This window comes from Eschrichtius robustus, chromosome 10 (assembly GCF_028021215.1).
Source record: "Eschrichtius robustus isolate mEscRob2 chromosome 10, mEscRob2.pri, whole genome shotgun sequence".
NCBI classification, from domain to species: domain Eukaryota; kingdom Metazoa; phylum Chordata; class Mammalia; order Artiodactyla; family Eschrichtiidae; genus Eschrichtius; species Eschrichtius robustus.
Genome location: NC_090833.1, coordinates 10,145,378 through 10,170,732, shown reverse-complemented (window position 1 = coordinate 10,170,732; position 25,355 = coordinate 10,145,378). Strand labels below are relative to the sequence as shown.

The window sequence follows — 25,355 nt, the reverse complement described above, 5'->3', positions numbered from 1 at the left end:
GTTCACCTCTTTCCCGGAGAAATCTTCTTGGAAACTTTATTTACAGTAGCTAATTCTTCAGATCTTCAAAAATAAACTGATATATGCTGTACGTTTGTGGCCAGAAAAGTTAAGCTGCTGGTATTTTATCCTGGAAACATCATTATGATATACTTTTCGTGACTATAAATTCAATATTGAAAAAATTAGCTAATAATTTCTGAAAAACCTCGCTTTCCGTCACTTGACAAATTTAGCCTGATTCTAAATCGGGGTACTAAAATGTTAGAATTCTTAGCTGAAAGCGAATCATTCTGTGAATATATAAATTACTTGTTTCTGAGAAGTGAATCTCACATGAATGGATGTATCTGTATGTATGGACGTGAGTGTATGTGTGTATTCTTTTATCTTTACAGGATTCAGCTCAGAATGTCAGAGTCTTGATGGTGATATCACTGTGTGGAAGAACAATGCAGATCTCTCTGTTGGCCATGCTGTGACCAAGCAGAGCCGTCTATGAAGGTCACAGGGCTGTGAAGGACAAACAGAGACACCCCCTCTAGGAGGCCTTCCTGCTGACACCTGGCCATGACAGACACAGACACCGACACCAGTGCCTGCAGCTAAAAAGGACCAGAAGGTCTTAGGGAGGTCTGTGGACCCGAAGCTTCGGGGTTCAGTGACCACTCTGATAAGTGATCTCATGGACTGTCTATAGTCCACCTGCTCCCGCTCGTCACTGACAAAACAAATCCAAAACCTCAAGATACTAGAGCATGTTTCGCCTGAACAACTGGGACACCATTAAAAACCTGTCCTGGGGCTTCCCTGGTGGCGCAGTGGTTGAGAGTCTGCCTGCCAATGCAGGGGACCCGGGTTCGAGCCCTGGTCTGGGAGGATCCCACATGCTGTGGAGCAACTGGGCCCGTGAGCCACAACTGCTGAGCCTGCGCATCTGGAGCCTGTGCTCCGCGGCGGGAGAGGCCGCGACAGTGAGAGGCTCGCGCACCGCGACGAAGAGTGGCCCCCGCTTGCCGCAACTGGAGAGAGCCCTCGCGCGGAAACGAGGACCCAACACAGCCAAAAATAAATATAAATAAATAGATAAATTTAAGAACAGTTTAAAAAAAAAAAAAAGGGTAAATGGAATCTCTCATTACATTTAAAAAAAAAAACAAAAAAACCTGTCCTGCACTCTTTAGGAAGAGCCAAATCTACACATGGCACACGTGACATGCAGTCTGCAGGGGCCTGGGAGCCTCTGGAAGGAAGCCTCCACATCATCCCCTTGGATGGTACGGGCTCATGGAGGGGAGGCCTGTGGTTCATCTGCACACCAATCATAGGACAAAAACAAACTAATCATCCCACATCGAGTGTCCGGAACGGCTGCCTATTTGGGTCAGGTGACTACAGACACCACGCCCCGTGTACTGTGCGGAGCTAGGAGGCTGTGTGGCCTTTGCCTGTCCCCAGCACTCCTGCCAGACCCCCAAGGAAGAGGGAAGCAAGTCAGAGTGATGGAGAGTTCCAGCCTTGACCGTCTCACTGAAGCCTCTGACTTATCTGTGCTTTCCAGTGAGAGCGCTCACATCACTGAGGGAAGGGGAGACAGACCACCACCTGGAGAACCTGTATTAGGATTCAACAGCTCAGCCCTTCTGCAACTATTACAGAGCCACAGATAGACTACCATACAGCTAATAACCGGGTGCGGTGTGGTGGGACAGCTACAGCAGACGGCCGCTTCCTGCTCTGTGGGAGGACTTCGGAGGGAGAGCTCTAGCTAACTTAGAGCCACGCTGTCACCCGTGCTGGAGCCACGGAGCATGGGGCCAAGGCGCTCCGAGAGAGTTTTTGCTGTGAGGCTTTTCCCCTGGCTCCAGGGGTCCCTGTTTTGCTGGCTGGCCAGAGGAATGAACACTGGGAACACTGAGAGACAAGTATGATGAGCATGACGAAGAAGGTGACCTCAGGGAGATGCTGTGGAGGCCCCAGGGGAGGTGGCTGGCCTGGTGGCGGAAGGGCCATCAGAGACAGCTTCCTGGAGAAGCTGATGCCTGACTGAGCAGCCTTAGAGGAGGAAGGGGGTCAGCTGGGTAAAGGTGGGGTGGAGAAGGATGCAACAGGGCGAGGACAGAGCGTGGACACACACACAGGGGCAAGAGGTAGCACGCCTCCGAGCCAGAGCTCCGAGCAGACAGGTTCACCAACAGTGGACGGGCAGGAGGTGCTGTAACACAGGGCAGACTAAAGGGCTGGGAACACTGGATTCAACAGCTGAGGGAGCCACTAGTGGAGTGTAAGCTGGGCAGTGAAGTAAATGGTCAAATTGGGCTTTTGGGCATTCACCCTGGCTCGCCAGGGCCTGGAGGCAGGGGACCAGCTGCCACAGTCATCCAGGTAGAAGCATATTCAGTTTTGAGCTAGACAGGAGTAAAAAGGATGCTGAGAAAGGGATTGACTTGAGAACTATAGAGAAGGTAACAGTGGCAGGACTTGGGAATTCTTTTATAATAGAATAGTTAATAAGCAGAAATCACACTTGTATTTCACCTAATCCAAAGCCCATACATTAAAGTGTAACAAGTTAATTGACCTCTTTCTGGAAATGGATCTATCAATAAACATGAGTAGTTTATGCTATGTGGTAAATTTCCACCAGAGGTGTCTGGGAAGAAATCACTGGCATTTCAACACCAGCTGAACAGAATAGGAACACAAAGTGAGAAAAGTCTGTTATCAAACCTTTATCAGCCTCGGGCATCTCTAGGCTCACCTCAGGTAAAGGAGGAAGAGGGGTCCAATGTCCTCCTCAGCTGCAGCCCATCAGGGCACTGTCCTGGGGTGTTAGAGGGAATCAGAGGTGGGCAGGTTACCCTTGGAAACTCAAAGAACATCGGCACCTTTCATAGGGAATGAGTAAGCCATAGGGGTAAACTGTCTTTGTAAAAATACCAGTTGAGAAAAATGATCTAGGCATGCCTTGTTTTATGGTGCTTTCATTTATTGTGGTTCGCAGATACTGCATTTTTTACAAATTGAAGGTCTGTGGCAACCCTGCACTGTCAGATGATGGTTAGCATTTTTCAGCAATAAAGTATTTTAAAATTAAGGTTTGTAAATTTTTTTTTATACATAATGTTACTGTACATTTAACAGACTAGTTAACAGACTAGTGTAAATATAACTTTTACATGCATTGGGAAACCAAAAAATTTGTGTGACTTGCTTTACTGTGGTGGTCTGGAACCGAACCTGCAATGTCTCTGAGGTAAGCCTGTGTATCAGTATGATTTAAAAGAAAATACAAAGTCTAATATTGCAATTAGTCCAAATTATTTTGTTTGGGTTGTTAAATTCTGTTTGGAAATTGAGCCATAACAAAAGCCTCGGATGCAGAGGGGGAAAGTGTGAGTGCTAGTCAGAGACTTGGGAAGAAATCCAGTTCTGCTGTGTTCTAGTGGCGGGACCGTCGGAGGCACTGTCCCTCCAGGGGCCAAGGTTTGCCCGAGAGGAGACAGCATCCATCAGGCATCTCACATGGCACTTGGATACAGCGGGGGCTCAATGGGTGGTGGCCATCATTCTTACAACTGTGATGGAACTGATGTTTGACGATAATATCCTCATTGTTCTGACGATTTGGTTTTTAATTGGGCCTTCTTTGAGCAGACTTGCTATAGAGCTGTAGGAATAAAATGCAATATAATGGGGTATAAAATGTGGCATCTAAGCCCCGGTCACATATCCAGATTTGCTCAGGGCACTGAAACTATACATCTGCTTCTGAATATTGAAATGGAAGTCTGGATATGTAAAAATGTATTTACATTCATGTATTTTTTTTCCAAACAGAGAAGACAGAGAAGATGGAATGTAACACTGAACAGAAACTAATTAGCAGTACAGGTGTCAGAAGCGGAGACTTTTGAGCTTTCGTGCTGTAATTTATCATCTGCATTATGAGTTTTAACTTAAATCAGAGGCTGTGCTGAAAAAACAGGGTCTTCTGGTCAATTGAGGGGAGTGGTCATTCAGAAAAAGCTGCTATTATCACAAGATGGGACAGCTTAAGCAGAGGGCCAGCAGCGCATACATTGCTGCTAAAAGAAGTGCTCCCAGATTTCCACTGCAAATGGAACAGAGATTGTTGTTTGAAAAGAGGCTCCCTTCTAAACGACCTGCGGGCACCGACTGTGTTTGGCAATGACTGGTCAGAGCTCGGACTTCCAAACTGAGCCTGAGGCCCACCTTTGTCTAAAACCCCCCAGGTGTCCCACTTGCCAGGAAAGCCAAAAATAAACTTGATTTTTTTGGTTTTCCTTTTCAATTAAAAAATTATAAAATATATTTTAAAATTACTAGAAATTTAGAAGACAGAGGAGAAACTTCCACACTCCACCCCCATAATACCAACATCCTGGCACAATGACATCCATGGTCTCTTTTCTAGTCATTCTCACATGTCTGTTTTCACACAGCTGTAATCAGATTGTATAGTAAAACTTGCCGAGAATTTTTGTTGTTAACATTTTACCATAGCCTTTTCCTTGTTGCTACATAGTCTCCACAACCATCTTTTTCAACAGCTGTATTTTATTCCAACAAGTACCTGTGTGCCACAGTTCAGTTCATGCTACTATCTTTCCGCTGGGCATTTAAGTTACTAATAAAATTGCCAGTATTATAGATAAGCCTATGAAGAACATCTCTGAGTATTTGGATTCCTTCTGAATTCCTTTACATCAGGCATGGATACTTCTAAAAAAATAGGTTTCCAGGGTCTGATCTTTTCTGGTCCCTCTGGCTTGGAAGTGGGTGGAGAGCTCTCATTGGATTTCCCTTTTTTAAAAATAACTTTTATTTATTTATTTTATTATTTATTTTTGGCTGTATTGGGTCTTTGTTGCTGTGCGCGGGCTTTCTCTAGTTGCAGCGAGCGGGGGCTACTCTTCATTGCAGTGGGAAATGGATGGCCTGGGATGCTTTGGTCTCTGGGCTGAAAACCCCCTCCGGGTCTGGTCTCCGCTGTGAGCAGCATTCCCAGCTGCCTGTAGGAGCTTCAGTTCAATGTAATTCAACTGGCAGAGGCTGGTGCTCCTTCTTGAGCGCCCCGACGGTGGCAGAGGCCCCAGTAACTGTAATGACCACTTTGACCTCTGGAGCAGGGACAGAGTCTGATCCACTTACACTTTTGCCTGTGTCATTCACCCCCTCCCCCCCTTTGGCTCCTTCCTATAAACATAATTAAAGCTCTCTGATTATAAAAACTCCCATGGCAATGTGATTTCCCTCCTTCCTCTAATTTACTGAAAACACTCTTGCTAAGGTCACCACGACCTCTGTGTTGAGAGATCCAGTAGATACTTCTCGGCTTTTATTTTGCTTCGCTTCTCAGCTGTATCTGATACTTCTGAAGTCCTCTCTTCCCATGAAGCCACAGTCAACTGATTTTTCAACTGACTTCTCCAGTCAATCTGTTTCTTATATGTCCTTTGTGACCTTCTTGTCCTTTATCTTTCTCTTAAATAATGGTCTTCCCCGGTGTCCTGTCCTTGACCCTCATCTCTTTTAACTCCATTTCTCCTCTGTCAGGTTTGCCCCTTAGGTTTTAACTACTACCCAGATATTGATGATCCCGAAGCAGATATCTGGCTCGGACCTTTCTCCAGACTTTCAGAGCCAACCGGTGAGTACAGCTGCCATCTCCAGATGGCCTGCAGTGTTGCACATCCAGAAGTGAATTCTGCATTTCCCCTTCCATCAAAAGGTCTGTTAGCCCAACTGCAGGCTTCACTACTCACCAAGTTCCAAGCATTTGGTCCCCTAAATAGTTTTCATATATTCATCTTCCATCCCTTCCCATCCTGTGACCACAGCCCTCACCGAGGTCCTGACCGTCTGTTGCCTCTTCTTGGTTTTCCTACTTTTGGTCATGTCTTCTTCAGATCCAAACATCTACCGAGAGGAGTCATCCTTTTGTAACACACATCTGGTCATGTCACTCTCCTACTTAAAACTCTACAGTGTTTCTTTTCCTATTGTCTTCAGAATAAAGTCCAAGCTTTTTAGATGATTTTCAAGACCCTAAATCAGCAGTTGTCAAACTTCTTGGTCTCAGAATCCCCTTACACTTTTAAACATTACTGAGGAGCCCCAAAAGCTTTTGTTCATGTGGATTATATCTATCAATATTTATTATATTAGAAGTTAAAACTGAGAAGTGTAAAAACTATTAAATCGGACTTCCCTGGTGGCACAGTGGTTAAGAATCCGCCTGCTAAGGCAGGGGACACGGGTTTGAGCCCTGGTCCAGGAAGATCCCATATGCCGTGGAGCAACTAAGCCGGTGTGCCACAACTACTGAGCCTGCACTCTGGAGCCTGCGAGCCACAACTACTGAGCCCATGTGCCACAACTACTGAAGCCCGCACACCTAGAGCCCGTGCTCTGCAACAAGAGAAGCCTGCACACTGCAACGAAGAGTAGCCCCCGTTCGCCGCAACTAGAGAAAGCCTGCGCACAGCAATGAAGACCCAACGCAGCCAAAAATAAATAAATAAAAAGAAAGTAAGAAGAGAGAAACAGATATCACTGTTATTAAAAAAAAAAACTATTAAATCATTAAAAAAAATAAACTCATTACAAGTTAACACAGATCATATATTTTTAAATGGCAAAACCCTTATGTTTCCTCAAACAATAAAGGTTTAATGAGAAGCCTAGCATTACTTCATATTTTTGAAAATTGTAAAATATTTGGTTTAACAGAACACAGCTGGATTATACTCTCCACTTCTGCATTTGATTTGTTGTGATTGTTTTGGTTGAAGCATATGAAGAAAAGTCAGTCTCACACAGATATGTTTTTAGGAAAGCATGCATATTTTAAAAAATTTTTAATTTATTTTTTTGGCCACGCCACGTGGCACGTGGGATCTTAGTTCCCTGACCAGGGATCGAACCTGTGCTCCCTGCAGTGGAAGTGTGGAGTCTTAACCACTGGAGCACCAGGGAATTCCCCGGGAGGCATATTTTAATATTCTTCTTTGCAAACATTCTTTGATATTATACCAAACTTCATAAATGGTATCTTCTTAAAGATCAGTTGCAATGTGGAACCTAAAACCACATGAATAAAGTTTCATATTCTGGTACATTAAAATCCATTGGTCTGTCTTGCACTTTGAATGAATCTTTTACTCTTGTATGATTTTGTAACATCATGCAGTAGTGTGGAAAATATTGGTTCACTGAGTTATGCAGGTCTTCCAAATGTTGACACATTTCATTATACAATATCAAAAAATATCTCATTCATTAATATCACCAAGGATCTCTTCAGAAGTCTTTCTTTAAAATAAATTTATTTTATTTATTTTTGGCTGCGCTGGGTTTTTGTTGCTGCGCGTGGGCTTTCTCTAGTTGCAGCGAGCGGGGGCTACTCTTCGTTGTGGTGCGTGAGCTTCTCATTGAGGTGGCTTCTCTTGTTGCACAGCATGGGCTCTAGGTGTGCGGGCTTCAGTAGCTGTGGCTTGCGGGCCCTAGAGCGCAGGCTCAGTAGTTGTGGCGCACAGGCTTAGTTGCTCCGCAGCATGTGGGATCTCCCCAGACCAGAGGTTGAACCCCTGTCCCCTGCATTGGCAGGCAGATTCTTAACCACTGCACTACCAGGGAAGTCCCCAGAAAAGTCTTTAAGCAATGAGAAGCTCACAATGATGGATACAAATTTTCCAAAATTCTTATTTTCATGTCAAAGCTTGAATTTCATCATTGGCATCAAATAATAACTTATTTTCCTTGAAGTGACAGGCTCATTTCCTTTATTTTCAAGAAAATGTATGCTAAATAGTTAGGCTTGAATAACTACAGTTTGTCAGTTTTCTTTCAAGTAGAAATGGTGTTCCATGAAATAAACGGTTAGTTCAGCTTGCAACTCACACAATTAGACAAGTGCTTTTCCTTGAGAGACAAGTATTCTACCCTCGTATGCAGCAGATGTGCTTCTGTGTACGTCAGGAAATGAATTAAGAGCAATATTTATGGGGTCTTTTGATGCTTCAATTCATGTTAAGTTGTTCTAACAAAATATCATATGGCATCTCAGTAACCAAGTATTTGTTGAGTTTTATTCTTTAGCTTTTAGAGAGGTAGAGAAGCAAGAAACAAATTCTGTATCTGGAAATTCTGTCCTCAGTTTGTAATAACCTTGAATTTGCAAGTTCTCTTGGGAGCTAAATTACATAAAACCTCAGCTATCCAATCCTTAGAGCAGAGAGCTAGGGTGACTTTTGGGCAAAAACCATACAAACAAATAAACAAAAACAAACAACCTTTTCCATTTTAAGCATAAAAATTCCATATTATAGGGCTTCCCTGGTGGTGCAGTGGTTAGGAATCCGGCTGCCAATTCAGGCGACACGGGTTCGAGCCCTGGTCCAGGAAGATCTCACATGTCACGGAGCAACTAAGCCCGTGCACCACAGCTACTGAGCCTGTGCTCTAGAGCCCGCAAGCCACAACTACTGAGCCCGCATGCCACAACTACTGTAGCCCGCACGCCTAGAGCCCATGCTCCGCAACGAGAGAAGCCACAGCAATGAGAAGCCTGCGCTCCGCAACGAAGAGTAGCCCCCGCTCGCTGCAGCTGGAGAGAGCCCGCGCACAGCAACAAAGACCCAACGCAGCCAAAAATAAATTAAAAAAATAAATAAATAAAATAAAATTTTAAAAAGTCCATATTATAAATTTTCCTCCTGTATTAGAGTATAAGGAAAATAAATACCGTGTTATCATGTCCATCTTTATAAGTACTGAATATCATGATTTCTTCAGAGTTGCAAAAGGCTCTACATATCACCACTAAATATTAAGTTCCATAATATAATAGTAATAAGTTCCATATTACCATACTACTGTGCTTTTTGAGTTCTTGGACTGATTTTTAACAGTTTTTGTTTTGTTTCATTTTTGGTCAACTCTTGTTAGTTTTAACTTCCTACTGTCTTTATTATTAAGTTCTGTAATTCTTTTTCCACCTTCTATTTTTCTGCATTTAATATCCTTTAGGAAGAGAAACCAGATAACGAAGCATGGTTAAAATTTGTTGAGAAATAAGACTTCATAGACTGAGTAGGAGCTAGGGATACTCTTCCATCCATAAAGCACAGAAGTTTAAGTGACTTGGCTTTGTGTCAGTGGCAGAGGGAAGAATATAAACCTCTGTTACCATTTATATATAACTTTAGGCAAGTTACATAACTTCTCTGAGCCCGTTTTCTCATTTATAAAATGGGAATAATATCTGTCTCACAGAGTTGTTGCTAAGATTAAGTAATCCTAGGATAAAAATCAACAATCTGAGACTTCTACAATAAATGTATATAAACCTCAGAGGGTTGTTTCAAGAATTAAGTAGTGCATATAAAGCACTTGGGACACTGCCTGGCACATGGTAGATTCCCTTGTCTTTTTGCTCTCACTCTCCAAGATAAACAAACTTTTCCAGACAGGCTAAGAGAGCCAAGAGGCAAAATTAAGGATATTTTATAGATACTTATGTAACAAGAGAAAAAGAATTTCCACGTTTTTTAATTGACAAAATTCAAAATATAATAATCAAATGTATTTTCTGGGGTTACTACAGGCTACTTCTGAGAAGGACGTATTTTTTTTGGGGGGGGTGGATAACATTTCACTTAAATGGAGTTCAAAGTTAATGTTCCATATCATCAAATCAATTGCAAATATTCACATGTTAAAAACTATTCTTAGTGCATAGGCCATACAAAAATAGGTGGTGGGCTGGATTTAGCCTATGGGCCAGAGTTTGTCTATCCCCACTCAAAGAGGTCTAACTTATTTCCTTTTTCTTTGTTCATTCTGTATAGTTGCTAATGGTGACATTTTGAGTACTCTTGATTTCTTTGTATAGATCTGGGTTTCTATCTGGTATTTTTTTCCCCCTCCAGCCTTCAATGTTTCTTACAGTAAAGGTTTAATGGCAACAAATTCTTTTATTTTTTGAATGTCTGGAAATGTCTTCATTTCACCTTCATTTCTGAAGGATATTTTCACTAAATATAGACTTCTAGGTTGACAAGATTTTTCTTTAGCAAGAGATGTCACTCCATTGTCTTCTGGATTGCATTATTTCTGGTGAGAAGTCAGCAATAATTCTTATCTTGGTTTCTCTGGCTGCTTATAAGATTTTTCTCTTTATCATTGGTTTTCTGCAATTTGATTATGATGTGCCTTGATGTGGTTTTCTCTGTATTTATCCTGTTTGGCCTTCTTTGGACGTCCAAGATTGGTAGATTGATATTTTTAATCAAATCTGGAACAGTTTTCTCTACCATCCCTGAGACTCCAACTACATATATGTCAGAACACTTGCCATTATTCCACAGGCTTTGTTCTTTTCATCCATTTTTTTTTCTCTCTCTCTGTGCTTCACTTTGAATATTTTCTATTGTCTCGTCTTAAAGTTCATTGATTGCAATAGGCAGATTCTGAAATGGCTTTCAATGATCCCACCTCCTGCTTTTCACAGCCTTGTGTAATCTCCTTGTCTTGTTTGTGGTCTAGACCTAGTGACTTACTTCCGATGAGTAAAGTACAGCAAAAGTGTTGGGATGTTTTTCTGAGATTAGGTTATAAAAGACTGTGACTTCTTCCTTCCTAGTACTTTCCTGCTCCTGGTTATTTTGATGAAGCCAGCTGCCATTTTGTGAGCTTTCCTATGGAGAGGCCCATGTGGCAAGGAATGGATGGTGTTCACAAAGAAATGAACTCTGCTAGTAACTACTCAGTGAGCTTGGAAGCAGATCCTGCCCCTATTGAACCTTGAGATGATTGTGGCTCTGGCTGACAGTTTGACTGCAGCCTGGTGAGAGACTCTGTGCTAGAGGACCCAGCTAAGCTGTGCTGGATTCCTGACCCACAAAACTGTAAGAAAGTAAGTGTTATTGTTGTTTTAAGACACTGAATTTTGGGACAATTTGTCATGTGGTAATAGATAACTAACACTCTGACCTTTTTTCCTAATCTTCCTGATTTGCTCCCATCAGTGAATTTTTTGATTCAGGTACTGTATTTCTTAGCTCTAGAATTTTCATTTGGTTCTTTTTAAAGTTTCCATTTCTCTTCTTTTTGAGTTATTAAGTCTTTGAACATATTTATAATATGAATTTTTAAGTACTTATCTGCCAATTCTATCATCCCTGCCATTTCTGACTCTGCTTCTATTGACTGATTTTTCTCCTGGTTACAGGACACATTTTTTCCTGCTTCTTTCCATGTCTCATAATTTTTTATTGAAAGTTGGACACTATGAACGTTAGAGTGTGGGACGTTTGCATTTTGTCATCATCTTTTAGATAATATTGGGCTTTGTTCTGGCAGTCAGTTAATTTACATGTGGATCAGTTTGATCCTTTCAAGACTCCGTTTAAAACTTTATTAAGAATTAAGGCAGTCTTGGGCTTCCCTGGTGGTGCAGTGGTTGAGAATCTGCCTGCCAATGCAGGGGACACGGGTTTGAGCCCTGGTCTGGGAAGATCCCACATGCCGCGGAGCAACTAGGCCTGTGAGCCACAACTACTGAGCCTGTGCGTCTGGAGCCTGTGCTCCACAACAAGAGAGGCCGCGACAGTGAGAGGCCCGCGCACTGTGATGAAGAGTGGCCCCCGCTTGTCGCAACTAGAGAAAGCCCTCGCGCAGAAACGAAGACCCAACACAGCCAAAAATAAATAAATAAATTTATTTATAAAAAAAAAGAATTAAGGCAGTCTTTAATCTAGGGCTAGTTTAGCCTTGCTCCTAAGATACGGCCTTTCCAGAGTTACTAGTAAATGTCCTGGATGCTTCAACTACTGGGGAGCTATGAACTAGAGTTTTGGCCAGAACTTTAGTTTATAGCTCCCCAGTAGTTGTTCTTTGACCAGACTCGTGAGATCCCACAAGAGGCACACACAGCTTAGTATACAACAGAAGATTAAAAGGCATCTTTCTAGAGCTCATTCTCAGTATAGCTCCCTCCTCTCCATACTTAATTTTGCTAATTTCAGTTGCTGAATTTCAGTTCCCCCAACTCTGATCTGTGTCTCCCAGGTCAGTGAGACTGCTATGCTCCCCTTGGGAAACCCTGGAAGAAAGCTGAAGTGATAGTAGGTCTCAGCTCATTTGTTGCCCTTCTCTCAGGGCTCATAGTCCCCTACTGCCTGTTTTTCAATGTCTGCAAACAGTTTCTTATATTTTGTGCAGTTTTCCAGTCATTTATGATAGAAGGGCTAATCTGGCTATAGTTACCCTGTCCTGGAAGTTGCCTATGGGGAGTCTTGTAAGCAATACATATTTTGATTTTAATGAAAGAATGGCTTACTTTTCCATGTCTACAAGAATAACTTAAAATCTAAGCACTCCATTTATTTATTATGAAAACACAGTTTGGAGCTTGGCAGGAGGCAAGGGAAACAGATTTTTCCAATCATTTATCCAGCTGAGAAATCTTCACACAGATTTCTTCAGTAGGAAACAATCTCTGCCCTTACCCTCTTCTCAATTCGGATCTCTTCTGATGTTACAATCAAGGAAAAAAAAAAAAAAAAGAATTTGAGGAAATGGTAATCAAAATCTAGGAAAATGTGCTGAATTGGGCGATTGGGATTGACATGTATACACTGATGTGTATAAAATTGATGCCTAATAAGAACCTGCAGTATAAAAAAACAAACAAACAAAACAACTAATACTAAACTTTAAAAAAAAAAATCTAGGAAAATGTAAATGTCTGCAAACTTTCCATTATACCTACATAACTGTTTTGTTATTATGGGTCTATAAGGCCCAAGTCAACAATTAAGTGAAAATTTAATAGCAAAAAGAAGGCTTCTCCAAGGAGGAAAAAAAGATGATACCCCCGAAATGTTTTCTACTCTAACAGATATCAATATTCCAATCAACACAAGGAAATTCTTTCTCGTTTATTAGTAAGTCCTAGGGAAAAATGAAGAAAGTTTACACAGAATGTAAGAAAACCCACTGAGTGTCTCAGTACCAGCCAATCTTCTTCATAAACATAGACATTCTTGTATGTCATGCAGTGAGCAAACATGCCTCCAACAGCCCCCATGAGCAACTGTAGTACCTGATAATGAATATGGGAAGGTTTTTATCATCCATCTAGGGCTCAGAGTAGAACTGCCTGCCTCCTAAATTCAGAATGTTGACCCTTCCAGAGACCACACACTGTACTAAAACACCTCTTTTCCAGGAACTACAGAGACAAGCACACTGGTCCCATCTATCATATGCTGAGGGTACACAGAATAGTAGGTTAAGAACAAGATGCTGGGTTTGCCTTTTCACTACAACCCTGAGAAGTTCTCCAATGTGCCTCCATATCTCTTTGTTAGAGCCTCACTTGCTCTTGGTTGATTCCAAATTCTAAAAGCAACTTTCATTTTATATTTTTAATTTTGTTGATGTGGACCATTTTTTTTAATTGAAGGAAACTTTTTTATTCTTTTTTAAAAAAATTTATTTAATGTATTATTTTTTTGCTGTGTTGGGTCTTCATTGCTGCATGCAGGCCTTCTCTAGTTGTGGCGAGCGGGGGCTACTCTTCGTTGCGGTGCACGGGCTTCTCATTGTGGTGGCTTCTCTTTGTTGCGGAGCATGGGCTCTAGGTGCGCGGGCTTCAGTAGTTGTGGCATGCGGGCCCAGTAGTTGCGGCTCGCAGGCTCTAGAACGCAGGCTCAGTAATTGTGGCACATGGGCTTAGTTGCTCTGCGGCATGTGGGATCATCCCGGACCAGGGCTCACACCCACGTCCCCTGCAATGGCAGGCGGATTCTTAACCACTGCACTACCAGGGAGGTCCCATGATGTGGACCATTTTTAAAGTCTTTACTGAATTTGTTGCAATATTGCTTCTGTTTTATGTTTTTTTGGCCGCAAACCATGTGGGATCTTAGCTCCCCAACCAGGGATCGAACTAGCACCCCCTGTGTTGAAGGGCGAAGTCTTAACCACTGGACCACCAGGGAAGTCCCTAGAAGCAACTTTTAAATGTTCAGTGTAGTTCAGGCAGAGTGAGAGAAAGAGCCACTGAGCACTGACTGTAGCCCCTGGACAGAAGCTGCCGGACTGCTGGAGGATGCAGGTGGGAGCATAACTAGGCATGTCCAGTGCAAACGTCAGGTGTCAGTTAATAATGACCAGGTCAGTCAACGGGACACATGCTGAGTTGGCTCCCACAGGCTAAGTTCTCAGGGGTCTGGCCAATGTTATCCAGCCGCAGCAACTGTTCCCTGAAACACAGTGATGGCCTATTTCACAGCAGATCACAGCTTGAGGTTACTGTAAACCAAACTGGGTCAGAGAACCTGAGAATGCAGTCTGGCCCCACGCTTACAGTGTTTCTCCACCTTTATCCTGTGGCACACGCCAGGTCTCTCTTTCCCTCCCACACACTTGGAAAAACTGAGGTGGTCCCCCTGTTGCCTAGAACCCATCTCTCAGCAGCTCCCTTGTTTTGGAAGAAGATGATAAATAAATCAAAATGCACTAAGCGGCACTTCCACAGGCACTCGCCTCCTTCACTGAACGTGCACCTCATCAATCACACTATTGTCTGCTTGAAAGGCGAGCCTTGTAAATGTCATATCCACTCAGGCCCAAGGAGAGGCGCATCCAAATGCAGCAAGGAGTTTTAATTGGATAGTGTAATTAAACTAAAAAACCCCAGCAGACTCCCTTTGACAGGACAGATGAAGACCCCTTTTAATAGGGCTAGGAAACATATCTGTTAAAAGGACGAGGCACTGCCTACTACTCCTGACTGTGCTCCAGAGTACTCTGATGAAAAGGCAATTCAATAACTGGGGCATTTAATATGTTAGGGTCTGTTGTGTTCTGTAATCGAGCAGTACTTACCGTATTTGATCTGGAACTTATGAAGTAAGTCCTTGTCAGAGAATAAAAACACAACATAGCTTGCCCACCTGATGTCTGAAGTGCCTGGACCCCCTGGGAATCGACAGAACCTGAGGATGTGAGTATAAATGCCAGCGCCTTATGAGGCATAGAGTATGCCAGCATGGCCATGGACACTCACCCACCCACCCACCTTGGGGTGCAGCTCTTTCACCCAGCGGTAGCTGAATGCTCACCCTCATTTCTCTCTCACACATTCTCACGAGCATCTAGAGAATATGACAAAATTCCTGGGTACCTCTCCTCTAGGAACTGGAATACCTGTCACGTCAACGTGTGTGTGTGTGTGTGTGTGTGTGTGTGTGTGTGTGTGTTTTCTCTGCTAGAATTACCCCTGTCAAGTAGGCAGAAATCAGGTGGTCAGAGGATTCAGTGTATGGGCTGTGATGTGCCCAAGTTGATTTTAGTACAAAACCTGAGTCCTTTTCCCGGTCTCCCTGCTCTCCTTTGTTGGGAGAAGTGGGGGGGGGGGATACACACACTGGCACATTCACAGATGCACACACAGACACACGCACACACGCTAGAGGCCTGCAGCTCCACAAACAAGGTAACAAAATTAGTGAGAACAAATGAAGAGGTTCGTGCCTGCACTGGATTGTCTTATAAGCAGACCATAACAATCCCTTTCAGATGGAATGTTAGTGTCCCAAGGTCAAGGTCAGGGAACCCAGCATCTGGATGGATCAAGACAGCCTCTAAGCTGGGGCTCAGGTGGGGTGCGGAGGCAAGGTTTCAGACTCCCCCATGGAAAGCTTTCCAAAAACAGACACTTTGCTTTATTTACAAAAACCTCCAAGTCAGTTTGCCTGGGCCCTCAGACTGATCTTTCTTTTCTAAGAATGGTGAAGGGTTTGTTTGATGACTGCTTTTACTCCTCCATAACGCCTCCTTGGAGCTCTGTTTGCAAATCTTTGAACACTCTTTAATACTGGTTTTTCACCATGAGTTGATAAACCCATTAAGAACATATAAGTGAATGCTTATGATCTATGAAAACTGGATACTGAATTAAACCATCAAATACCTTTAGGTTTAAATGCAAACGACATAAAAGCATTTCGGCCATCAATTTGGCTATCACTTCTAGCCAGTATGAATTCTGCTGGAAAAGCTATTTTCGTGCAGATGTGGAATTCAATGGGAAAGACTGACTCGTGTACCAACATCAATCAAAATGTCGACTTCCCTGGCAGCTCTCAACAGTAAGGCAGGTTCAAAGGTCACAGGATAAAGAAAAAGCCAAGCTCTGGTTCAGCTCTAATATCTCCTCGGTAGAAGTCTTGCAAAAGTAGCCCCTTCTGTATTAGCCCTGCTTTCATTAATCTTCTTGCCATCTTCTTTAACTAGTCATGCAGAACCGCTCGATAGCAAGACGTATAATGGGGAAGGCCCTGTGCCTATTACCACGTTAACATTCTCTTAAGCCCCAGTGCAACAATGGAACGGGAAGGCAAAGGAAATCTGCAACTGCAGGGTGCAGTGCAGGCAATTCAATTACAGCCTGGGCTTACCTATGTCCTTCTGACCTATAAAACACAAGAGGCCTTTGTGTCTAACTGGCTCGGCCATTAAGGTTGCTGAAGATCACAACAATGCTGGTCTTTTCTATTTAAGCTAAATCAATGTGGACAAATCATTATTCAGTAGCTTTAATTTAATTAGTAAATTAAATACACTACTTTACAGATCTTGTCAAGTACTTATGAAAAGAAAGATTCATTTAAGTGGGAGGTCACCAATAAACCCAGCTAATTTAACTCATAACCTTAACTGAATCTCATCTCAAATATCCAGCAGGTTCTATTCACGAGGGCTTAACCGTCTCCTGCAGTTGTGGTTAACTCACAATCTCAAAGAGTTCCTGCCCTGAATCCAAACAGTGTTTTGGACCAAAAAACCAAACAAACAATCCCCCACCAACACAACCAGCATCAACAGAATCTGATTTCCTTTAAATTATACTATTGCAAGAGAATGTAATCAGGTTACCTCTATTATGTTACTTCCTTAAGATTTTAGATCATCTATACTTAATTGAGATACAGAGCTCTTTTCAGCTATAAAGACGACAGCTACTTTATTAAAGTTTAAATATGATTTCTTAATGATAGGCTGCTTCCTTTAAAGACTCTAAACCTGCACGACCTTCTTATGATAAAACCAGACCTGCCACACTTAAGTCTGGTACTTTATTTAAATACAGCCCAAGAGTCCCCGACGGGTGCTAATTTCACAGAAAGGTCCCCTTCTTTTGTTTCAGTGTTGGAATTTGAGGCCAATACTTAAAAAAAGTGTCCACTGCATTTAAAGCCTACATCTAGACCTGTATAAGGATGGAGAATTATTTCTGAGACAATTTAACCATGGTCGTTTCTGATGGAAACATTCTCCTATATGATGTACACGTCTTTGTTCAGTTAAAATGAAATTAGAATTAATTCATCTTTTAGAGGTTTGTGACATCCTTCAAACAGCAAAAGATATCCTAAGGAGTGGCAAAATCAGACTTAGAAATCACTGATTTGAATAATAATGGCAGCGTACAGCTTTTTTTTTTTCTTTTTTTAATCTAGAAAGGCAGAATGTGTTCTTAATTTCTCAGGGCTGTTGACACACTGATTTTCTCAACTAACTTTTGTAAGAGTCCATATTTATATGTACAATTTTTTTTAAAGGCATGTATCTATTTAGTCGTTAAGTTCCAGGTCTTAAACACTCACAGGGACAGAGCAATAAATCTTCCCTATGAGGACATGGCCTATGAGGTAGAAGTTAGGGGAAGGAAAGAGAGCCATAGAATTGCTATTTATGGAGTATGGCTTCAGAGTCTGGGTCTTTCTGATTCCACAATATAAGTAATTATGTGTTTCACTGCAGGCGCTCTAATGCTCAGTCCCTTTGCCAAGTCAGCTATTCACATACTTTTTGGATACAGCATCAATTAAACTTGAGTTGTGTTCTTTATGACGACCAAATTAATGGTTTGACAGCGGCTTTTTCAATAAACACTGCAAACTGGCCATATTCGAGGTTTTAAAAACCGTTTCTTTTCTGTTCAAAATTCTGACAAACATGTCTCAAGTAAGACTGGGGACAACTTCATTATCCTCCCAACACTTAGTGCCTTTTTGTAAAGAAGGCTGTTTAATAACATGTCTGCTCTGTTTTCACAACTAAATTATTCCAGTTGGTCACACGTTCCAGTCTTTGGCAAGACACTTGTGTTATGAGAGATAAAGACATGAAAAAGGAAATATACTGCAGAAATCAAAAACCTTATCTACTTCTAGACTCTCTCTCTTTGCCATAATTCGTTTAAGAAGGCCCCAAGAATAATTTTTGATGTAAACTCAGCTACAAACATACATCACTATGCTGATAAAAATCACAGGCTAAACTTATGAAATATAGTGACTTTCATTTCTTTAGTGCTGTTAAAATAACTTTTTTCTAAGGTTCAACAGACACAAAAGATAAAAAGGGTTACCATTAATCCTTTAAAAAAAGAAGAAGAAGCAGCAGCCCCATAGATTAATTCTGTGGTCTGATGATGTTCTTGAAGATGAACTCTTTAGATTAAGTCAATGAATTAATTTGATGAAGATACTGGAAATCATAAAAAAAAAAAAATAACAGCATCAAGCTGATTCATTTAATACATCTTTGTTTTGGGCACTTCACAGCATAAATTATGTTGAATAACTTTCGGTTTCTCAATTCTGGCCTCATTAAGCTCTATTTCAAGACATTCACTGAGGACAACCCTGCAGGCACTGTGCTAGGGAACGAAAATACAGAAACCAGTCTCTGGTCAATGAGTTCAGCATGGAGGCGGGGGTGGGAGACAGGGTCAGACCGCAAGTAAACACAGCACAGTGTGTGAGCTGCTTTACCAGAGGTGTGTGCAAACGCCTGGGGGCAAAAGTACAGAGAGAGCCTGACACTGGAGCTGGATCTTGAAAAATGAGTGGGCCGGGAGTGAGGAAACGGAGGTGTCCGTGAATTAAAGAGAGGGTCAGGGTGGAGGTGTATTCCTGGCAGTGGGAACAGCAGAAGCACAAAATTCAAGGTGTGTTCGTGTGCCAGTAGTTCACAGTGACCACAGCTCAAGTTCAGGATGAGAAATTATGGGCTATGAGCTTGGAGGAGTCAAGGTCTGTAAAGGCTATGCTGAGGAGTCTGAATTTTATTCTGTGAGCCTGCAACTTTCAAACATTTTTTGAAATACACACACACACACACACACACACACACACCGGCCCCTGAGAACCCAGAGCTTTGAGGGACAAGGTCTGAAAGTGCTGTGGTGGGGACGGGGACTCAGGAAGTATCTTACTGGGGCAGGCAGTGTGCCTCTCTGTTCAGGAAAGGGTCATACTTCTAGATCTCTGGGGCCAGAGTGAGAGAGGGGGAAACCTCTATAAAACCTACATGTGCAGTTTTTACACAGAACCGTTCAGTAGGTCTAAGAATACGACAAAAGACTCTCCTGCTCGACTGTCAATACAGTCGTATTGAAATGGTGGGGCCCACATCTGCTCTGGATCCCTAATGCTTGGAACTTGGCCTCGCTCTCACAGATGTGTGATAATTACATTACTTTTTGACCGAATGACCTTAAGAGGCAACAGAAAGGTGGTAGCTGTGCATCTGTTTCATTCCCTCCTAGGTTGGGTGTGTTACATCCTTTACCGTTTGGTGCCTGAATCACAGCCCTCCTGGACACAGTGAGGGTCTTGGTGTGAATGTAAGGGAAATCTGAATCCTATTTCTAGCTCTTTCTCTAACCTCTCCACTCCAGTTTATCCCCCTATGCAATGTGTAAGTGATTGCCTTTCATTTCTCAGAGACATGGAGAATTTATAAAATGTTACTTTTCAAAGCATTCTGAGTTCTTGGGAAGAAAGACGCTAGAACAATGAAATATTTACTGGTTGACTGGTTGGAGTGAGAGGAATTAGGAAGAAGATGTTTATCTAAAGGCAGATGGAATCTGGCTGCCTTGGGGCAAGGGCCCAAGAGTAGCAGGCGATTTTCTCACCACTCCTTCTGGCAGCCATCTTGCCTCTGCAAGCCATCGAGGACTCACTGGGATGACAGGAATGGTGGGAAGTGGGGTGGGCATGGCTTTACTCCTTTCCCCTGCACCACTATGTTCTCCCTTCTTGCTAAGCTGTAGGCTAATGAGTTGAAAAGAGGAGACCATGTAGCCCAGCACTGCTGGATTTGACAAAACAATTAAATACCCAACCATAAATGAGGCCAAGTGGCATATGTGCCCAGTCCGCAGGCCGAGTTTTTGTTCTTTAGGCCCCTGTTTAATCAGTTTCATCTCAAAAACTTGAGCCATATTATAGACACTTGCTGGCCTTTAGATTTCTTACTGTTCCTTTTAAGTATGTCATTCCTTATATTTGTTCCCCAATTTAGCAGACACTGGAATAAAGGGGATTAACACAAATTGGGTGCTTAGGTCATACTCCAAGTTACTAAATCGGAACCTACTGGGGTGGGTCCTGGGTGGCTGCGTTCTAAATAGGCTCTGCAGGCAGTGCTGGTAACGCACTGGATTTGAGAACCACTGTCTTATAGCCTTCTCCAGGCAACTAACAAATCCTTTCTTCCATGGAGGAATATCACTGCCATCTGTGTCCTTTCTGCCTCTTGATGGGACTGAAGCCCTAAAAATGATTAATCTAAAGGCTACACTCAATTACTTAACTGCAAAAACATAACATGCTAAAATATACACCCAGACTATATCTACTTTGATAATTTAAACAGAGGAGTGCCAACCCAGCAGTGATCGCTTCTGCAGGACCAGGCAGGAGTTTAATTACGAGCTGGTAGGTCATGCAGCTGCCAATAATCTGGAGGGTGATGACACCTCTGGCATGATGGATATCTAAGTCTCGTCTTCAGCCGCCACAGGAAATCCTCCAACTTCCCTCGATCTGGCAAGGAAGGAAGGCAGGTCCAGGTCTGACAGGTCCAGTACCCCAAACGGGAAGGGGAAGGGAGCACAAAGTGAAATGAGGGCTCTGGTGAGTGCAGATTCCCGTCAGGAATCTGCCCCTGTGCCCCCAGCCCTCAGCGGGGGGCTACTGAGGTCAGGAACCACTGTGAGGTTCTCTACTGCCGTCAAGACTGAACAGAACAGGGGCCCATGTCAGGCTCTGGGCACCATAATACAATCCCATTTAATTAAAAGAAATTTCTGGTAATGAATTAAACAGACCCAAGGAAAAAAGGACACAGTGGCAATATATTCTCCCGGTACCCAGCACACAGAAGGGAAGGGAGGAAGAGGGGAAGGAGACATAAATAAAAGGGACTACTCACTGGGGCTTTTTTCTTCAGCAAGGTCACAGGCACAGAGCAGGTCAGAATCGATTGAGATGGGTTTCTGCTTAATCCAAAACTTAGTGCTGGCTTTCTGATTCGTAACTGGGTCTATCTCTACTTTGTCTCCAGAGATACCTGTAAGGCCAAGGGGAGGACAAAAAAGAAGCCACAAGAAGTACAAGGTGTAAGTGATTTCAGTGTAATCATTTGACCTGTCTTATAAATCCTAAATTGCATGAACATGAGCTCTTTCTAGGGCTTTGGGGAATGCCACAGGCTTCTTAAGACAGACATAAGGAGACTCCAAATGGCACAGAGAAGCTGCACAGTCTGGTTTCCTGGGTGGGTGAGCTGGGGTCGGAGCAGGGGAGGGGGAACAACCAAAAACCATATAAAAAGTTTATTAAGAAGCTTACCTCCTTAGATATAACACAGATACAATATAGAGTTTATCTACATATTGTTAATGAAATATAGTTACTATAAGATAAGGTTCATTTAAACAATTTTGATCAGTGGTCTCTGTTTTGTTTTGTTTTGTTTTAGAAGATCTGGGTTGGACAGATAAGCTGTAACATCACCTATGCCTAAATAGCTAGGCTACCAATGAAGAGTTTCTGATCTGGAAAAATCTTGCACACTAAAAATAGGAAAAATCTCTCTCTCTTACTAAATAATTTTCTGACACTAAATAATTATCCATACTGTATTTAAAGGAAGTTACAGGAGGATCAAAGGATCCTTCACATTAAACATTCCAAGTTCAAGTCTTGGAGCCTGGCTTCAGGCTGTGGAGGTCACTGCTTCTCCACCGATGGAGAGACAGCACTGGGTGTGCACTTTATGTAACAAAGACTTTCTAACAGGAATCCAGAACATTAACTACAGGGACTTCAGGTTTCATTTTCAGAGCTGTGAAAGACATAACACACTGTGCAGTGACTGGGAGCAAAGGTGTTAGGAGAAGCAAGGTGACGCCAGGGATGGAGGGTGTCCTGGGATAACTGCAGAAACACACAGCAATTGCTCTCCTGGTATCACCAACCAGAAGGTGCCCAGCCCGACACAAAGGCTTTGGTTAGATGCTCTCTTTTTCCTTGTATTGAAAATCGAGGAATCTGTTCATGAAGTGAAACAAAACCCTTCAATATCCTTCCAGAGTGGACCCCAGATGGAATCTTAAAAGTAATTAATTTTTAGGCCACAGTTTTAAAGGTCAGGCTCAAAGTGAAAAAAAGCAAAACGAAGTAAAAATGTAAGAAATAATTAAAACAATCAAGTGTTCATACTGCAACAGAAAAGACAACCAGAATTAATATATTTCATCCTACAGATCACACTTAGAAATTTTAAAATATAATGTGAGAAAACTTAGTAGGCCATAAGATAAGGCAGGTAAAAGAAATAGCTGAATTAAAAAACAAAAATCAAAAGAACACCATGACCACAGTCAGACCAAATTTAAGATTAAAAAAGGAAACAAACAAAATCCTAGTGAATAGTTCTGCCACACACTCATCTCTAGTTTACTTTATGAATACAGAAATCCCAAATAGCAGTCAGACAAAGGCAGAAGACTGGACAGACTACGGAAGAGTCTCGCCTACTGTCTGAAGGAGACACTGCAGTTCAGTTGCTTAACCCTGGTCATTACCGTGTGGTCTTTGGAAAAGACGAACAACCGGTATTTTTTATTAATCGAATGCTGGAATTTGTCATTAGACATATTTCAGGAACACCGTATTTCAATTAGGCATAACGTCATAAGCCCAATTGACTCTGGACGTTCAGGTCTAGATGATTTCAGGAGGGCGAGAATGTATCAGGAGACCAATTTTATTACATTTCACTTAAAATAGATTACCCAGTTACACTCTTCCCTCCAATTTGGTCATTAAATGTTAAAGATCTGGACATTTCTATAGTTCCCTGAAAGAAGAAAAGTACCTACACCGTGGTTGTTGGTAGTGTTTTTTTTCCCTTCTGCTTCTTGTTTTGACATTTATAAAAGTCAAAATGAGCAGAGCAAAATAAATGTGCAGATCTCTTATGTGCAATAAACCCTGCCCCATATTCCTTTCTCAGAAAGGGAGGGGGAAAGATCATCATCAGAGAGACACGGTTTTAAAATTTTGTTCTACGGCCCTGCAACTCCTGAAGCCGTAGTCAGTCAATATTGTTAATGTAGCTTGTTAATTTGATAGGATTTGTCAGGTAACTCCACTGGAAAATTATATAAAACTGTTCCAGATGAAAAGATGATAGTGACATGAATTAAAGTGATAGAACAATAGTGGAGTATAAACCAGAAATGACACCCAAAGTGGCCGTTGATTTATTGCCGTAGTGGGTTTGGTTCTGGGCTCCCATGTATATTAGTGCTACAAATCTGGGTCCATTTAGCAGAGGGATGCGCACACATACATCACCAGCTCCTGCTCCAGGCCAAGGTCACTCCCCATTGCATCAATCTTTTCAACAGAGCCTACTTCACAAAGCAGGACTTTTGTAACCATCTCAGATATAACAGACTCTCGTCCTCTTTCATCTTTCTTTTATCATGTAAAGTATACTTTAACTTCTATTATTTTTATCTGCAAATTGTTACTGTATAGTTCATCCATTATGGGCTGTATCTCTGCATCAATTGCCTAAGCTCTGCTCGGCCACAAGAACACTTTCCCAAAGACACCCTTTCCTGGGGTTATTGTGCAGTCACTGTTCACAGAGGGGAACCCCAAGCCTGCAGTTTGGGGATGAAGACGTGGGAGACGAGCGCACTAGATTCAAGACAGGCAGGCAGGTGGAACACCGTTTAAACAAGTGGTGTGTTCCAAAAGAGATGCGTGGAAATCAGATTTCTTTCTGAATCAAATCACATTTTCCCAGTGACTTCTAGTTTCAGAGATACTTTATCTTCATTTTGGATTGATCTGTAATTGGCAGGGGCTCCCAACACTTTAGTTTTAAGTTTCTCTGCCCTGCAGGCTTTCAGTCAAGTAGTTAATGATCTGTAAAACACTCGCCTGCCTAGAGGAGTCACTATTTAAAGAAACCTGTAGGGGAATCTCTCCTGATGGGAAAAATCCTTTTGTACATTAAATAACCTCACCCTGCTCGAGATATGTGAGTCCGGCTTCTTAAAGCAGGGCACACGGCCCCACAGGACCCTATTCGCTCTTGCTGGACAAGTGGCAGCCCACTGCCGGAGCCCATTTTCCTGAGCACACCCAGACCCCACTACTGTTGAAGACAGAGTCTGTGGAATCCAGCCGGGAAGCAAACAGGAGGAGGCAGCCTGGTGGAGAGGAAACCAGTTTGGAGGCTGGTGCTACAGGCCAGGTCAGGGGCAAAGAGCGGTGAAGCATTAACTGGCATCAACTATGTGCCAGAAAGGTTAGAAATCCTTTGTGTGCATTGATTCAAATCTCATAACAACCTTATGAAGTTGGTTACTATGTTTTTCCCTATTTTATAGATGAGGAACCTGAAACACAGGGAGGTTAAGTAACTTGCCCAAGTTTACACAGCTACAAAGTGGCAAAGCTGGAATTTGAAGACAGCCAGGTAATCTGGTTCCAGAATCTGTCCCCTCAGCCACTGCACTATTCTGCAGGAACTGTGTGAGGTGTTTTACATAACATATGCTAGGAGAGATGATGGTACCTGTCTAAGGCTGGGGATATTGATTGATTGATTGATTGATTGATTGATTGATTTGGCTGCGTTGGGTCATCGTTGCTGCACGTGGGCTTCCTCTAGTTGCGGTGAGCAGGGGCTACTCTTTGTTGCGGTGCGTGGGCTTCTCACTGCGGTGGCTTCTCTTGTTGTAGAGCTCGGGCTCTAGGCGTGCGGGCTCAGCAGTTGGGGCTCGTGGGCTCTAGAGCACAGGCTCAGTAGTTGTGGCGCACGGGCTTAGTTGCTCCGCGGCACGTGGGGTCTTCCCTGACCAGGGCTCGAACCTGTGTCCCCTGCACTGGCAGGTGGATTCTTAACCACTGCGCCACCAGGGAAGCCCAAGGCTG

The 25,355-nt window shown here is 42.7% G+C and overlaps 1 protein-coding gene across 4 annotated transcripts in view; it reads right to left on the bottom strand.

Moving 5' to 3' along the window:
- MAPKAP1 (MAPK associated protein 1) overlaps positions 1-25,355 on the bottom strand; it is a 235,563-nt gene that overhangs the window by 7,920 nt on the left and 202,288 nt on the right. For all 4 annotated transcript variants that reach the window (XM_068552244.1, XM_068552245.1, XM_068552247.1 and 1 more), the window contains one exon: positions 21,328-21,465. In XM_068552244.1, the coding sequence (XP_068408345.1) occupies positions 21,328-21,465 (138 nt within the window). The remainder of the gene's footprint in view (positions 1-21,327; positions 21,466-25,355) is intronic.